General features: G+C 39.0%; 1 protein-coding gene across 1 annotated transcript in view; it reads right to left on the minus strand.

Moving 5' to 3' along the window:
* The window catches only part of CNTNAP5 (contactin associated protein family member 5), a 557878-nt gene that overhangs the window by 74356 nt on the left and 464382 nt on the right, over positions 1-19140 (minus strand). Inside the window, exon 18 of the mRNA XM_082057253.1 lies at positions 6612-6812. Within this exon, the coding sequence (XP_081913379.1) occupies positions 6612-6812 (201 nt within the window). The remainder of the gene's footprint in view (positions 1-6611; positions 6813-19140) is intronic.

Here is a 19140-nt window from a genome sequence, read left to right on the forward strand (position 1 = left end):
GGGGTTACAGTGGTTAAGCAAACACAGTACATAGCACTGAATTCCTTACAGGAATTCATGCAATTCATGCAATTACTTCCATGTTCCAGACACAAAACCTGTTGTTTAGGTTTACATTTCATTTACCTGTCCTACATATGTCTTCATAATACCTCTGGTACAAGGTCCCTGTATATTGGAAAAGGTAATTCCTATGTCAGTAAAACATAGTAGGTCTATTCAGTTCAGACTGACTGACAAATCTGTTATCTAGGTAAGCTTAAAACGTCTCTTAAAAAAAAAAAAAGTAAAACTGTAATTCCAGAATTACTCCTTAGACTTAAAAAAAAAATCATGGGAGAAAACAAAAAAACAAAAGTACACCCCCCAAAAACCAACAGAAATATCCAGTGCCAGCAGAAGTGTGAAGAACATGTTCCACAGATGCAAACAGGAGTTACACATACAAGCTCCTTCCTCACTACTCTATCAGTCCCCACCTTGAGAAACATTTTTAAATTCACCTGACATTCTGTTTCTAAAGGAAACACATATAATGACACTTTATTGTCCACAGGAGTAGTCCCAAGAGACTCCTGCCTTTCTGGTTTCGCTCCAGAAGTGAGCCAGGTAGCATTAAACCTGCCTGCTCCTGCAACAGGTTTCAAGGAGGGATCCTGCTTTACTCCCACTGGGTTAGAAGCCATCCAGTGTATGATCGAGCAAGGATTTTTTTCCCATGTCTTTCCCGTGGGTTGGCCTCCTGGCTGCATTGTCATCTCAGAGAAGCACAACAGGACTAGAGAAGTAATGCAAGCAGCTGCCATTCCTTCCTTACAGCTACAGCACGCTCTACCTCGCTGTCAGTCAGGATGGATTGTATATGGGGAGCAAAGTCAGAAATTGGGATAATGATATTTCCATTACTCTAAGGTGCATACATGCTGGATGCCAAGTTACCTTGCCCATACAACAGTTTTTTAATTCTGCTTAGACCACCTGCACATTAATCAGCTACACACTACTAAAAATAAAGCATCTTTAAAAATGGCCTCTAAATCTCTCGCTACAAATAAGCGTGCATGTTGTATCGCTGTGGTAAACTCTATTCAAAAGTCTCTAAATATAGCACAAGTTATCTAAAATTGTGCTGTGAGAAGCTGTCAGCACTGCCACTTTGGAGAGACAAGGTATGGTGATGGAAACACAGATGGCAAGACAATCATTCTCAAGAAGGGGATCCTAATTACCCCAAAATAATTACAACATACAATCTACACCAGCCACCTATCAAACACTCCCTTCAATATGAACCACTTTTTGAGGGCACATTGCCCTGTTCTGTGTTATTTTGTACAATGACAAATAGTCTCCTGGTAATGCAATAACATTTTAAAGGACCTGGAATGATAAAATAGAAATTATATTTGAAAAGCATAAAATAATAGTGAGCAAAAGCCCAATGGTAAATGACTGCTTGTTATGGGTCATTTTATATCACTTCGTGGTACGTTTAGGTTAAAAAAAATATTAAGAATCCAGGCTTCACACTCCTTTGTCCATTCAGATTTATCTGCTCTAAAAAAATGGTGTTCCCATTATATGAAACCTGGGTGCAAACCACACTTCAGAACACTGTGTGTCACTTCTGGTGGAAAAAAAAATACTAGCGTTAGAGAATATTCATGAGGAGCAACTAAAAGGCTATAAAAGCACTGGATGAGTGCAGAACTGTGATTCACTGCATCCAGCAACACCAGAACTAGGTGCACTGAGTAAACATTAGTTTAAAACACATTAAAATAAATAGTTCTGTAGACAGCAAGTAGGGAATTCCTGGAACTTGCTTTCCTAGGAAGCTACAGAGGCAGACAATATAATAAAGTTCAAAAAGTGATTAGACAAGTTTATGAATACCAGATCCATAGTGGCTACTGAAAGAGATTGGCAATGACATAAACTCTAATGCCCTTAATAAAGCAACTGTGGATGATGGGAACATATCGAGGGTTGTACTGAAGACATTCGGACCTGTGTACTCACCCTAAGCTAGATCTTTCCAGCAGCCACTATTGGAGGCAGGACCCTGCAGACATTTCTTCCCATCTGATGCTCTGACATCACTGGAGATCTCATTTGGAGCTAAAGAGGGAGCCTGCACAGATGAAGAGCTCTAGCAACATACAGGGCATAGATAAAACACCACTGAACTGTCTCAGCAGCAGAATTAAGTCTGAACTAAAGTCTAAACTCAGAAATTGGGGCATGCTCCCTGCTGTGAGATAGCACTAAATATTTCCTCCCAATAACAGAGGTAAAAAAGGTAAATGCAGTGGTACCCAGGTGAGGGCAAACAGCTGTCTGGTATAAGGGGTCACAGACCTGCAGACAGTACATGGTACAGCTCAATACCAAGATACAGGTCTAGCTGGGAGGCAGAGGGGAGAAGAGGAGGTGGAAACCTGAGTGCAAGCTGTATAATACTGAGACATTACAGATCTTAAGAGGGACAGGCAGAATGTTCAGGGAAGTAGTGTCTACAATGGATTTTTGAAATCAAAGCTTGTGGTGACATGGTGTGGGAATTCTACTGGAAAGAGAAAAATAAGGAAGAAGCTGGGAAGAAAACCACCTAAAGACATCCCTATTTCTTTGATTTTGTTCTAGGACTGCTCTTTTCTCAGTCCCCGCCTACGCAAACATACTATGAACTTGACAGACTGTCAGGTAAGTACTATAAAGCAAGCTATCCTGCCACTGATTTTAAGTCCTTGGTATGGTGGATGTGAGGCAGCTTCCCAAATGTTAAGTGTTTGAGTACACCCACTGCTTCTAGAAAACTGAGCAAATTCAGTCAGAGCTGAGAGTTTGTTCAGTTAATAAAGTATTTTCATACCTTCGAGCACCTTGTATGTTAACAGTTTAATTAAATGTGCATGTGCACATATGCACCTATCCTTGTACATATCCACTTCTTCAAGGTATTACCTGAAAAAACCCATAAAGAAAGGAAATCAGAGCCCCAGGGACCTAAATTTATTTTTGTATTCCCTGAATACAGGCAGCACATCTAGAGGTAGCCCAAGCTTCCTGCTCGCCCACCTCCTCTCCTGCTACCTTGTCTTGGTCTGTGCTTCTAAGGATGAGGTGGTGGTAAAGTCTGCAATTTTTTGCTAAAAGTGTGGGTGACTTTCCTAATTACGCCAACTGTCAGGTTTGCTCTGGTTTTGTGGGTGTCTCTCCAGCAGGCATGGAGAAGTCACAAGAGACTTGCAATTACTGGTCATAAATTATAAGTTTCATTTGCCAGCATCATGAGAAAGCCAGCTATTCCTTTGATAAACAGACATTCATTCTGATGTTCACAAACCTCCTGAAAACCTCTCCGATGGCAGAGATGTACAAAAATGCAGTTCAGGGGTATTTAATTTCAGTTTTCAAAGACATGCTTGCAGATAAGCCACAGTATGACAGTGAGAACTGATAAGGCTGTTCCAGACAGCAGGAGGGGAAGATGAGTAACTCCTTTGCCAACTGCCAGATTGCATGTCTGACACATTGCAGATGTAAATCCAAGTAACTCAATGGGGAGACTACGATGAATCATACCTGCTGGGGATGTGCCTATGTCTTCAGGGCAAGAGGTAGCAGAAAGACAGACAAATCCTTGATATAAACTCGAACAGTTTTATGCAAGCCAGGAGCCTCCCTCAGTTTCTTTCTGAGGCAGCCCAGAGTGTCATGCTTGTCCCCTTCCCCAGACGTGATTTTTTTTCTTTTCTCTTTTTTTTTCCCCCACATCAAAGCTGTGAAAACCAAAATTGCTATGTAACAACATGCGTTTTTGCTGAATAGTAACATTCCGAACACAAAAGGAAAGTTAAATCCTTTTATTGCTACTCTCTGAAATGTGACAATGTTTTTACATCCTGAAGATAACGGTTTTGGGTTTTGGTGCTACCGACTGAGATATCCTCATCATGCATTCCATCTCCTTGGAAAAAAGAGAGCAAAGCCCAAAATGAGAGTAAGCTCTGAAATTGATTAGATTCTGTGCAAGAAGTGGAACTTTTATAGTTCTATCAAGATCAGATACAACTCTGGGAGATGCCCTTCCCATCCAGCATTCACTGCTGGGGCTCAGCCCAGAGTGTTACTGAGTGGTGATATTCAGCCAGTTGGATTAGGTCACGTAACTTTTCCTGCTGGCCTACGAATGCAGCATTGTCATCAATACATGCGCATGATATACTGACTTCTGAAGGAAGATCTGAAGTGTGGTTCATTAACTGTAATTACACATTATGATACCCTGGCAACACAGATAGAGGACATAGTGGTTCAGGCATCCAGAAACCTAGGCCAAATCAAGAAACAAAACCCAAGAGTTTTGATTTTTGTTCTGTTGCTCTGATCCCAAATTGAAGTCCCTCCAGTCACTTCTGGGCATAAACACAGGTGAGAATCTTCTGCAGTGAGCCCAGCAAAATGCCATACAGTTATCTGCACTTGTAGCTTATCTTTAAGTACAGGCATGGAAATTCTTTAAATCTTAGAAATCTTCAAGACACCTACAGTGTTCAGCACCACTGGGTCTCTAGGCTCTTCTATAATACAGCAGCAGTTCACCTCAAAATGAGTATCAATTAATGCAGCTATTTAAAGCTTTGGGAAAAATGCCTTTCTATCATTTAAAAACACTTAATACTCAGCTAAGAACAAATTGTTTCCCATATCTTATCATTTCAAGAATTCAAGCAATTTATTTTTGAGCATGTTCCACATCTTGCCAAACTTACAGCCTGAGGCTACTGAGAAAGTTCAGGATGAAAAACTGGAAGTGTAATTAAAAAACATACAAAAAGAAGATAAAAGGAAGAAAAAAATATGGTGTCTGCCACATGAACAGCACTGGATTATAATTTTTTTCTGATTTATCAGCTGGACCTGTACTAAAGAGTTACAAGTCCTACAGTTCTTGTGTGATCAGCTGTGAGGACTGCTGTGGTACTGCAGCAGCTGCAAGAGCGTAAGCTGGTCTACTGGACACCGTCCCTGTCTCCTCTCCCTTGAGGAGTCAGAATCACAGCTTTGGTCCTGGACAAGTAGAGAGAAGCAGCTGCCTGTCAGGAATCATCTTAGCCAGTCTACCATTTGGCAGATAGCTTTAGCCCTGAAGTAGGATAGTTTACATACTGTCAATTTACACAAGATTATCACTACTTTTTTTTTTCTTTTAAAGAAAAAATGGGTTTTGATCTTTATGAATTGTCCCTAAACAAGAGGCACAACACACAAGAGGTATTTCAAAATGCACTTATAGTTTACTTTTCAGTATATACATGACCAAGTACCTCTCAGAAATGTGTAAAAGCAAATACATGCAGACCTGCTCTAATATTGTGGCCTTCATCCAAAAAAAAAAAAAAAAAAAAAAAAAAAAAATCAGAAATAATCCATGTAGGATTATATTTTTTTAATATGTCAGTTGTGTTGCAGGAAACAGAAGACACAAACACTGAAAGTATCTGTAAGACATTAGTTGCCCCTCTTTATGAGTAGTTATGCTTGCATTTTGTTTTCCCTTTGTGTTCCACCATGGATGCTAATATTAATTTTTTTGAAAATTATCAGCAATACAAGTGGTTTTTGGCTGGTAAATTCTGATGATAGCCAAAGACATAGTTCACAGGTTTTAAAAATAGATTGGCAGTAAGACATCTGATTACTGGATCCATAAACAATCAGTTTTATAGTAACCTTCCTGGAACTAGGCAGGTTTCTTATACATCTCATGGTATTTTTAACCCAATAGGAACTCGCACAGCCAGCTCCCCTTAAGGCTTTCAGTGGGATTTTTTCTAACCTACTAATGAATTTAAGAGTTGATAATAATCAAGGATGATACAGACACTATGAGTAGACAGACAAGACTTTGAAGACATTCAGAAGCCTGCCCTTAAAGTCATTCATCTCTCTGGATAAGCGAATGTAAATCCTGACTCCAAGAGAGAGTTGAGTGGAAGACAGCCATCCCAAGTAGCTACTGGAGATTTGGTACTGCAGAGAGACACAAACTGATCAGACTCTTTGCTTTCTTGTTGCTGCTAAATTAAATCAGAGTGAAAACCTTATTCCTTCTATCATGAGGGGAAAATTAGTTTTGCCCCATAAATGGTACTACCAACCACCTTAAACATCATATTTAGGGCTATGAGACTCAGAAAAGAGTACATCCCTCCTCTCTGGAAACATCATAAGATTCTAGAGCAATCTGGATGCTTTCTATCTTGACTATACAGTTAAAACAGTAAATTAATAAATACATCCATTTACCATCAGCTACATACTGCTTTTGTGGTTTCTAAGGAGTACTTTCCTTGTGGAAGCTCTCAGAGCCTTTGTATGAATGAACTTAGAGTGGAAACTCCTCTGCAGAGCTCTGACCCTCTTTCATGAGAGAACAAGCACTGCACAGTGGTATCCAAGAAAGAAAAAGGCTTTTCACTCTATTCTGTAATGTTACTATTTGTTTTATTTTATTATTTTTACCTTCTCAGTCACAGTGTGGCCTGTGTATGCTGTACGATCAGTAAGAGTTAACAAAGAAAGATTTGGGATCATGCACTTACTCGGAGTGTTCAAGAGACGTGACTTTTTGCAGTGGTAGGCTGTCTCCTGTTCACAGTACTCTGCACTGTTTATCATGGCTTCAAGCTGCTCCAGACTGCTGTTGTAGTTAAAGGGCATGGTGTACGGCTTCTCCGGACCAGCTCCTTGGACTCTGGTTAGCCCTGTGTTGTTGTGCTGCACTGTAGTCCAGATTTTATCTTCTGTTAAGTGAAAAAGGTTTGAATGGAAAGTTAATAGCACAAAACTATTAACAAGCAAGGAACACAGAAACAGTTGAAATATAATGCTTTACTGCTTTGGAGAGAGGATCAGCAGGACCCAGGGCTCTGAAATGGTGACTCTGTGATGAAGACCTGTTACAGGTCAGTGTAGACCACAGAGCCATGTGAGCACAGCCCATGTTGTTATAGCAGCAAATGGTAGTGGAGAACTGCAGCTGATGAGCTTGCACAAACTCAACACAAACCCTTGCCAAAAGGGTAAAACTGAGAGTATGTTCTTACCACCTAGTTGGAAGTCAGATCACTCATATTACTCAGTTCTCAGATTTTTCTACATATAAGTTGAGTGATGCCCTTCTTGAATGATGGTACAGAGCACCATATGACTCGACATCTGTAGTTAACTGTAAATGTTGATGCTTTTCCATGCTGGGGAGCCTGTTCTCCTCCCCTTCATTGCATTTACTGGCAGAATAAGGGATTTCATAGATAACAGAAAGCAGAACCTAGGTTTATGCACAACCCTGCACCATAACAACCCAACTCATGACTGGCATTTGGCTTGGCATGATTAGCAGGACATTCCAATTAGAAACAATTAGCTTAGCAGGGAGGCTGTTTCCCAGCTGGTTCTGATGAGATAGCAATGGGAAGATAACAAGGACAGTCTGAACAGCCAATCTGCCAAGCTGACCTAGAGAGAACGGCAAACACTTTAATGGGGGTTCACAGGACTGAGCCCTGCACATGCTCCATGATGTTGTTAGTAGTCACATCCAGTAAATCCTCTCTTTATCAAAGACTCTGGTTGCCCAGGGAGGATAGAAGATACTTGAGAGGGAAAAAGTTAAGGAAGTAAATTGTAATCATTCCATGAGAGGAAGATTTCAATCTGACTTGCAGAAACTGATGGACAGTTGCAAAGCAAGAGGCAAGACCTAGATAAGTGATTTCTATTTTGCTAAGCCTGTTTCAACAGGGAAACTGTTGATAATGCTGAACCAGACCTTTTTTAAACCAATTTTAAAAACTGTGTATTTAAGTATTCCGATTTTAGCAGATTATCTGGTCTGAGCTTCTGCAGACCATCAGCTTTCCCGTCACTCCCCGATACACTGGCATGATAAGGGCTGTAGCTTTGTGGCCACTGAAATGAATTGAATTGTCTTTCATTGAGCTACAAATAATGCACAGATTACTTCAACAGAACACTAATAGGTGTATAAAACCCCTAAATGGACTAACTGTGGAAAGACACTTGGATGGTTTAATGGATTGTCATTATGGAGGCATTCAGATGACAGACAAGTAAAAACAACCATCTGGAAACCATTTAAAGAGGTCCGTTCCAAGACCTGGCTGCAAGTTAGGGAGAAATTACTCTCCCAGTACTGCATGGCATTAAGTGTAAGGGCGGTTTACACTCAGAAAACCATACATTCACTCACAACACATTCATAATTTATGTGATGGTGGACAGAAAGAGTTTGTTCATAGATCTGTAATCCTGTGTTTCTTATTGAGTTCAGGATGCTGCTTGTGGATCGTTTGAATGAAACTCAATGAAACTGCTACAATGTGTGATACACAAAAGTTAGATTGAAATCACAAGAAATATTACAAATTTATTGCTTGTAAAATTTGCCTCTGTGGTTGTAATCATAGTCAACATTGTAGCACAAAACCCTGCAGTACTGTACAACATATTGCTTCCAACACAATATAATTAAATGACTTCATACCACACATCTTGTACATCTGAAAGTAGTGATTCTTATCAGCCAGAGTTTCTGGTTTTTCTTTTGCTCTCTAAAGGACTGACATGAACAGAGTGGATTTTTCAGAAGCAGTTGAGGGTGAGCTAACTTTCCTCTCACTCAAGTTGGGATCTGCCTTCAGCAAAAAAAAAAAAAAAAAAAAAATACTAAAAATTGAAACATCCTGTTGCTGCTACTCTAAGTGAGATGCAAAACCAAGAAAACATGGAACAAAATGGTTGCTGAAATTCCAGATAAGCAGTCACAAGCTCCTCCCCACTAAGAGTTATTAACATAATTTTGAGACACTGCAGTAAAATCCGTGCTCACAATGGTGGCTACAGTGCTGCTCAGGAAGTACAACAGCTAAATGTTAGAGGGGCAGAGTGGTTAATGCTACTGTGCTGTTCAAGCTGTGTACCTGTACACCAATAAAGGTGTCGTGTGGGTACCTGCAAAGCCAAAAATATCAATATCTAGTAATTGAGAAGCAATGAAGGATTACTAGGAAAAACTTATTAAAAGTATCATAGCCTAAAACTGTCTTTCCAAGAAGTGTTGGAAATGTAATTAATTGACATGTTTGAAATGAGGTTGGACAAGACATCAGTAGACATATTGTTAGGGACAAGCACTCATTAACAAGTGTGTTAGACAATGTGACAGGTCTTTTCTCTGGTTTTCTTATGTGATTGTTCATTAATTTTCAATGGTCTTGTTATAATTACAGCTGTACTCAGCTGTCCCTCTGAGATGTGAACTTTGACATTCAAGAACTTCTTTTCTCTGCAGGATCTTTTAGAAACGACAAGCTAACCATAGGCTTTCCATTCTCTAATTTGCAAAGGGAAAGAAAAAACAAATCAAGCTTCTCTCCATACTCAAAGCAATTGTGATTTAGAAAGTGCTTCAGAACAGAAAGTTAAAAAAATAACAGCAGAAGGGAAGAATTTCGGAGTCACATTTCAGACATTTCCTAATCTACACATGCCTGATCTGTTACGCTTATTACTTTTACAGATGAAATCTGTTCTTTGCTGGTCACTTCAAAGATTCCCTCTATGCTCCATCTTTGAAGTAAAGGTAACCATCAGTTCTAAAAAAAATATATGTATGTTTGGCTCACTCATCTAGTGAAAGGGAAGTCACAGCCACCATGAAGCACACCTCTGGGATGGCAAAAGTTACCGCCACTGTTTGTTTCTTTTCCCTGTGCACAGTTGATGTAGGAAGAGCACAGGAACAAATTCTCTGCTACTATTTTTATTTTTAATTTAAAAAAAAAAGGCTTTAAAAAATTGGAGTCTGAAACTGAATCTTCAGATTAGAATGGCAGCCCAACACACTGCCGATGCAAGACAAAAGAGCTGGTGACACCAATGCTAGAGGAGGAAAAGTAGGAGGGATTTATTCAACCACATCAGCCACACTTATTCTTGCTTCCCAGGTTAAAAATAAATAGTTCAATTTTAGAAATAGGAACGTGAGGTATAGAGGGGCTACATAATGTGCACAAAGTCATGCACAACCTGCTAAAAGAATAAGGGATTGCATTCACACACCACAGTAAAAAACCAACCAACCCAACAAACAAAACCACAACACCAAAACAACAGAAAATGTAACTTCTTTCAAAAGGACACTCCTTGGTTTACATTCAGCAAATCAGCCTGAAAATTATTTGAACTTTAGTCTGCTTTGGACAGACTGTGAGAGCCAACACTTCTCCCTCCTGAGTCTCAGCTGGCAGAAGGAGAAGTAACTCAGAACTGGAGGGCAGTAAATTCTTGAACCATTCCAAGACAAAAGCAAGACCATGTGCACTAGCTTCCATAGATCAGAAAAACAGACAAAAATAAACTCAACTTTTCTTCTGAAGACCCTCACCACTCCCACTCAGGTCAGCTCCCGAGCTTTATTTGAGCACTATTTTCTCCACCTCAAACTCAGCGTCATTTGGAAAAATATCATACTACTTTCTCAAAGTCACATGCACATGTTTAGCCAGGGATGGTCCCAGAATACAGATGCCTGCCTCAGAATGAGGTCAAGGAATTATACCCTTAAAGATTGATCAGCATGTACTCTGAAGCCTATTGACAAAAATCTGGGAGCTTGCCTTTCAGGCATACTTCAGGACCTATGTAAGAAACGTAGCTGCAATCTGGACATGCACACAGCAATGTGCACCAGCTGTCTGCAACTTATCTCCATGACTTGCATATGTCTTTGCAGAGGCATACGTCTCATGGATTGTGTCTATGGCTTTTGAAAATGGGACTCCAAATGCTGTTCCTTTTTCACAATATAAAGAACATTTTGAAAAAAAAAACAAAACAAACTTTATTCTTTTTGATTATTTTTTTCACTATATTTTTAGGCAGCAACACTGTAATCATAGAGGTAAACCAAGCTGGGTGTCACTAGCTCCTTCTAGCCATCTCCATATCTGGAAACCACTAAATTAGGCAGATAAGGGTCTCTTTTCCTTTATTTCAACAAACAGGTTATATCTATTTCACATCTGTCCACACTATATGTTTTTTCCTGTTTACTCAATTTAATGAGCTCTCTCTGCATTTCTGAATTTGCAATAAGAATGAAAAAGTTGTTCTCCAGGCAAAGGTCACTGCTTATTTTTACCTTCTATTATTCTACTTTATTATTTTATTACTTTCTCAGCTTGGTAAAATTTCAAACCACACACAAGCTGGAAGACATTCAAAATGCAGTAGGAGAGTGCAGCCACATCTACTGTATAGCCTGGAATAGTCAGCCTTGAAAAGCAGATTTCCTAAATGCTTGTTAAATTGTTCCATAATTCAAAGGTGACAATGCTTTAATTTCAGGGTAATGCTACAGCTTTATGACTTTGCAGTTTTATTTAATGGTCCAATTTACTAGGATATTATGTAGCCTGTATTTGGTCCTAGGAGATGTTTTTACAGCATGGGACTGCAATGCATTCAGCACATTTTAGGCCCTCTGTTTAGCCTTGCCCATAGTTCTATCATCTTGCTGGAAGCCTCCAAGTTGCTTTTGGCAGCACACAAATTAAATTGTGGGAAATTAGAGCAGCTGGAAAACTGTCTTTCAATGAGTCCTGTATTGTCTAATTCTCATTTTTATTCTTCAACTTGAAATATCTCTGTGGAGCACATTTCACCCATACAAACTGCATCACTCCTTTGTGATTTAGGATGTTTGTCACAAAACAAGATTATTCGGACTGATTAAATTGCCAACAAGCCAAACATACGGTAAATGCTACATGAGAGAGAGAGAAATTGCTCTGAGAGCTTGTATGATGCATTTGTTCATGGTGTTCTACATTGAATGTCAAATATTGTCCTGAATGCTGTACCAGTGATTACAGGAGCAACCTCACAAACTCTCCTTCTTGAAAACTGTAATAAGCTGCAGTGGCAGTTCAACTCAGCAGTACTAACATACACCCCTCATAGAATATGAAAAAACAATTTCTTACAGCAAACAGCTTTAGTTCACTGACTCTAAGAAGGGATTTTCTGAGCCTGCTATGAAACCCACCCTTTTTTTTTTTTTTTTTCCTGCTGGCTGACCCAGCAATATGTGCATTTGCAGCTTGTTTTGTGCTCATCAGTCTCCTCCTACCTTCCAACTCAGCCACTTCCAGCCAGTGCAGAAGCACCGCAATGTATTTCCATGGAAACAATTCTGGGGGGTTCCCGTCCCCCTAGTCCTGTGTGCAGCCCACTCTCCGATGGCACTGGCAGACTGTACCTGTCAGTGTGTGCTCCTCAGGGCTGCTCACGCCTGGAAATATTCCCAGTCTATAAATCTCTTCTGGCAGTTGGCAGCCGGAGCCAGGAAGGCAGAGGGGTTGCAGTGATACCCCTGGATACAGACATGCTGTTCTAGCCTTGGCAGAGAGGAGTCAAGTTCCCAACTTCCTTATGGTCCAGGCAAGAAATTTGCTCACTCTGAGCCCATGGTTCAAAGGGTCTCTGTCAGTGGAATGACCACACCAGGCAGCTCTGATGGATGAGAACAAGATGCCTTTTCTGCAATGCCTTGGATTCTCATCCCCCCATGTTGTACTGAAGCCCATAGATGCCAAACCACTATGCTGCCAGCCTACTTTTTGATGATCTTACATTTCCATACTACTTCTAATACAGGGTAATTACCACAAGCGGTGAGAAATATTCTTCTCCAAAACATTGAAGAGACAGTCACTGAATTACTTCCTAACGTAAGATGGACACTTCTCCACTACACTCACACTTACTGCACTTGTGACAACAGTGCACTCCTCTTTGACTCGGTCTCCATCTAAGCAGAGTTCTGAGACACTCAAAATATCAATATTCTGCTGTTTAACACGTTTTGCAAAGGTTCAGACATCTGCATGAACCTTGCAGACAAGTGGAGCCCACAGGAGTCTTGTTCTTCTGATGCAACATCAGGAAACTGGGCAGGACATGGCTGGGTTTCCAATATGGCACCCCTGTGTCTGGGGCAAATGGATGCAACCCTTGTAACAAAGACAGCCGGAGTGACTTTTAGAGAGCCACAGCTTACCACTAACTTCTGAGTGCTGCAAACTTGGTAGGAGAGTGATCAAGTTGCAATAACCTTTTTTCACGTCTGCTCTTATGTTCCCCTGTACTGCAGCTTCCTTGGGGGCCTCCTGCAATTGTGATGGGGAAGGTGGCCGGCAGGACTTCTGCTGTGAAGCTCATCAGAAACACAGCAATTTCTCAATGCAGGTTTTGCTGAAAACAGCAAGGTAGCTGTTGACACCTCAATGCCTTTGACATCATATAAATACTAAATACCTGTTTTTCGTTTTATGAAGTTCTGCAATACTTAATGAAAATTCAAAACATAAATGTATAAATTGTGTGCCTAACAACCTGTAGTGTCTGAGGTGATAAACTGTAAATCTTTAAGGGCTGATTTTAATCCAAGCAGTAGTAAATAATTTGTAAAGGACCCCCCATTTGTTGTTCTCTCCAGTGATAAAGTCAATCACAATTACAGACAGTAAGCTGCAAGTTGCACTCATTTAAAACAAAAACAAACAAACAAACGACAAACAAATAAAAAACACACTCCAAATACTTCCTTAAGAAGTTCAAAGCTGTAAAATCTTATCTACCTCATTCTGAGAATCTCAAGGAGTTTTGCCATCTAAGTTCTTGTCCTGCAGGTAATAAAACCAGAATTAAGGGCATGACCTCCTCCTCTCTGTTGTTGCCTCAGCCTAATGGTGACAGTTCTCCATTCCACATGAGAGCCTGCCAAGTCCACAAGAAACTTAACAAGGGTTGAATGACAAGGTGACTTCTGTATCATTTAAATTGCTGTACTAAGTAAAAGAAGCTTATTTCTAATGGAAAAATGGATTAATAAATTATATAAGCAGATGAACTGAGATTTTTGTGTGGTAACAAAGGGAAAGGTAGATGCCATGGACAGTAACACCACCATGATTATGTTGGGAATATCAGTGAGGATCCCTGCTGGCAAGGACTGAGGTGTAGCCAGCTCTGACTTGTAGCAGTCCATCCCTTTGTTACACCAGTCTGCTCCTTGTTCACAGCAAAATCAGTAAAGCTGAACTACTACAGTGTTTTCCTTAAGTGACTGACCAAATATCATGCCTATGTGGGACTATTTAGACAGTTCAAGTATTCAGACACTTCAGTTACCAACAAAACTTGTATCCTCCTGAATTCAATCCTTCTTATATACCACAAAATATGTACTATATGGAAGAATAAAATCTTGATCATTGTTAAATGAATAATAATAATATATAAAAAAAAAAAAGGGCTAGAGGTAATTTAGAAAAAATTGCAAGTATAACTTTGGCAATCTCCTTCACATCTCTTTAGAATCACTTACTTTAAGATTTAAAAACAGTTTCTATACAGTTTTCTGAAACAGAGAAAATAAAGCATTACTTTTCTTGCATCAGAAGAATAGGCAATATTTGCATTTTGAAAGGAGAATGCAAAACAGAGAAGATTGGCAACAAGGAGAGATGTATCTTTGTTCATTAATGCTTTTTTCATTATGGCAGTTTCAAAAACAGATCTTGGACTAACAGCAGGAGCTGGGATAAGGACTTTCCCCAATCTGTACCCCCTGGAGGAAAATAAATAAATAAATACAAAGGCAAACTATTTGAGGACTGGGCAGATTTCTAGCCAAGATAAAAATTAACCATTGATCTAGTCATGGCAATTTCTAAGCATTATTGATTTGATAGCCCAGGGTCTTCATATGGTAAAATAGCTTGAGTAAAGAAGTACAGTGACAGAATTGTAAGCAAATCTTTCAGATATCAAGGGTAAAATTTACTCCGGAGGAGATGAGGAAAGGCCATAACAAACAATTTCCATACAGGACAGCAAAACAAGTACATGGGTGTGGATCACATGTCTATAGACTTTGCACTGGAGAATATGATTATTAGTACTTAAGCAGTACTGAAGACAGATCAATAGATTTCTAAGCAACAAGAGAAAAAGAATAAGCTTCACAATGTTGGAAATACTGCCAGACTAAATGTTCAGGGGGTCCATTAGCTATTTTCTATATTGATTGTTAACAGTCACTTCAGTGGGAAGTGAAGATTAATTCAACTGAGCTATTTATCAAACAATCAACCTATAGAGAAAATTTCTTTCCCAGTGATGGTGGTTGTTCATTACCCCAAAGCGCAACAGGATTTATTCTCTGTGCTTTATGCAAAAAAAAGTGTGGGTGTAGAGTACCACGGATGATGGAGAACCCAGGTAAAGCAAGCAGAACTAGTTCACACTCCCATGCAGACAGCCCTGGAAACAGACTAGCTGTGTTCCTATGATGCTGAACACAACCATCCCAAACTCAGAAGCCGTGCATGGACCCACACAAATCCTCATGGTGTCTCACAGCATCCAACTATTTACAACCAGGCACATAAGACCGGTTCACTTCCCTCATGCACACACATATTTGGTATGGATTCCTCATTGTTTCTTACAATTGGTGAATTTTCCTGTGAAAGTGAGTTTCCTTTGTGTATAACAACCATATAAGGTGAAGAAAACATTATGTTAATAAGATGCTGTCTTTTTTTTTCTTTTTTTTTTTTTATTTTAATGTAGTTTTGAGTTTGTTGTTTTTTGTTGTCATTGAACTGTCTCTTTACTCCTATTGTAAGAAAATGTAAAGGAATGTCAATTCTGTCAATGAGGTCCATTCACTTTGGGTCTTCCCAATCTAAATAGCCCTGGAATATTTACTTGTAACCTCTCTTTGTACAGATACTTTTCTATGCCTTTTATTAGGTACATTACTATTCCTGACAATCTCCTATTTCAACAACAATTTTACTTTTACAAGAAATAAACAACTTTCAAGATGAAATCCTTCTGAAATGCTTCACACACTCTCCCTGCTTCTTGACCAACTTAAATAATAGGATGTCATCTACAATTTTTGTCACCTTGCTTTTTCAGCCACTTCTCCAGACAATGAATAAATACATTTACCAACTCTGGTATCAGCAGATATCCTGTGACATTCTACTGTTACATTTCTTGCCATGCTGAAAATTGGCTTTTTATTTTTTAATACTTTCTTCCTCTTATTTTCTCCCTGTAAAATTTCCCTTCCCTTATTTCTGTCTCCTCCTTTGTCTTTGTATGATTTCCGAATTCCCTCTCAACACACACAATCACTATTTTCTGCTTTCTTCAGAATTTTTATTCAGCAGTGGACTGTTAAAGTTGACAGGCTGCAGAGAAATCACTGGGACCATAGACACAACAAATTAACTTGTAATATTGATACTTCCCATACCCACATCACATTTTGGATGCCTGTGATCAGACATCAATATGTGACAAAGCTGCTGTTAATCTGCCTTGGTTTATAACTGGCTACAAACAAGATCCCTATCCAACTAAACAGGTAAAAATTAGAAAAAAAATTTAAACAAATGTAACTGAACATTAAGGAAAACACTGCTTTCTAAATGCAATGATGCTGTTAATTTCTGATGATCTGATTCCTTCTTTGAATTCATCCTTCGCAGATTCAAGGTGCTGTAATTCCCAGAAGTCGTTAGCTCACAACACCTCTATTTTTAAAAGCACTAAATGAGTCATTTCTCTGGATTTTCCCTTTTGCCTCCAAATTCTTCAACCTGAACATGTTTTGGGCATAAAAAGATTATGTCTTCTTGAACTGTATACAAAAAGAAGAACTGCCAGAGTGAGTAAAAGCCAAGCTTCATTTAGCCCAGGAACCTGCCTCTGCTTTTGAGGGCAAACAGATACCCAAGGAAGCAAGCGAAGGCAAAAGATTTTCCTGAAACTCATTCCCGTTTCACAGTGAGATTTGTCTCACAGTTGTCTAAGCTGAGAGCTGCAACTAAACCTCCACATTTAATTGCATGTTATGAATTTATGAGACAAGACTAGGTCTTTTTCTAGGGTATCTTTTTTTCTCTCTGTTGATACATTTGCCTCCTTCTTGTCTTGTGGTAATAAGTTTCAAGATGGATTCTTCATTGCATTAGGAAAAAGAAAAACGAAAAACAAAACACTACCACAGCCAAATCTTGCTAATACTTTGCTGTCCCTTAGTTCCTATTAAATGGAAAAAATCAATCCCTATTTGCTTGCTTTGTGCCACGTACAATCTCAGTGCATTTCTGTGATAGTTCCCATAATCTTTTCAATTTATTTAGTCTCCCCATATGTGCATATCATCCATGCTTCTTACTGTCTACATTTTTCCATTCAGAGGAGGTGTGGTATGGATGTCACTGAACAATAATTTTGACTTTTTTGTCTCTTTTCCTTTCCAAAATAGAATTTCCTTTTTTTGACTTTCCCTGAATATTGATACTTTCAGAAAACTATGCAGAAGCATTACCTGAGAGGAGTAACAATCCACATCTGCATACATAAAATTGAGTTATTTTCTCTGTACTTCACACTTAATCTATTACTACAAACATCATTATTATCAGAATAATGATAAGGTATGTTCACAGAGAGAAGAGAAGCTCTTGTGATTAAGGCATCCAAACCGTAGTTAGATGATACAGAAGCATAACCTGATTGTACCTCAAACTCTCTGGACATCTATAAAATAGTAATTTATTTCTGTGTCTCAGTCCTCCTTTATGCAATAAGAATAACAGAGATGCTTGTGACAAATGACCTTCTCTTGTCTCAAATGAGACATCTAGGGGAAAAGAAAAAATATGAAAAAAAGTTTTCCAGGCTAGGTGGTTCTGTCAGTCTTTCCCACCTCCACCTTTCTCGTAATGAAAATAAAATAAGAATGTCAGCAAGTTCATTACAGATAAAGAGAAAATCAGGTATATGCCTTCTGGATTTCTGCCAAATAAAATTTATTTGAGGAAAGCAGATGCTTTCTGCAAGGAGTTTGTCAAAAATCCTACTACTTCAGCAGAGATAAAAAGCACTGACAATGTTTTGATCACAGATACTTATATAATAAAAATAAAAATGAGCACATTTCCCATAATTGAGACCAGGGAAGGATATTTAGACAGAAAGGTAAAACCATTTCAATTCTTATGAGATTCACCAACAGAGAAGGAGGCACATCTTATTAAATATTTGTTACACTTGAATAAAAACATACTTAATAATTAACTGGTGTACATTTAATTAACATAATGACTGCCCAATTAAATAAAAATGAAAATTTAATTTGAAACACTTTAAGTACAAGGAGATTAAGGATAAAATATGAATATCCTGTGTCCTTAGTTTTCAGGACTGAGTGTGGAGGTGATATGTGGCAAAGTAGCTCAAGCAAAATTAGCCATTTAGAAGGGGTAATAAAATATTATTTCATCCACACCTGGCCACAAGAAGCAAAAAAATTTTGAGCAGGAGACAGTCCAGGAAATTTCATCTCCATTTCAAAAATAAAAAGAAAGGAGGCTATAACATCTGCCCCAATCCACAATATGGGCTATGTAATATTTTCTCATATCCTTACATGACAGTCCTACATTAAAAAAATCAGCCCCACTTAAGGGGAGAATTTGCCAGACACGTATATTCATCTGAAACACTTTTTATTTTAAAGTTACAGAACTGTGAGATGGAGGCATCTCAACTAATAAGTCACCTTGTCAGGCTCTTGCTCCACTGTATCTTTGATATCCCTCTGGTGTCCCTCCTCCTCAGACCGTCACACCCTCTCCTCCATACAGATACCCAAGGCAACCAGGGTTTCAGTTCTCTGGAACTTCCAAGGCAGCACATTCATATGAGGGGAGATATTCCTGCTTAGTTAGACTGGAAGGGTTTACAGCTCGCTCAGTACAAGGAGTTTAATAATAATTCCGAGACATAGCGTTCCAGTAAAATAGAGAAGCCACTTGGTTACAAAAGAAGGGTTGAATTCTAAGTTTCTTCCTCTTTAGTAAAAAAAAAACCAAAATATTACTAAAACTTATGGTATTATGAAAAATACATCTGCAGTGCCCTTTATAAGGTGCAAATACCACTGTAAATACCACT

The sequence above is a fragment of the Streptopelia decaocto genome (genome assembly GCF_964273445.1).
Source record: "Streptopelia decaocto genome assembly, chromosome: 6".
Classification (NCBI taxonomy): Eukaryota; Metazoa; Chordata; class Aves; order Columbiformes; family Columbidae; genus Streptopelia; species Streptopelia decaocto.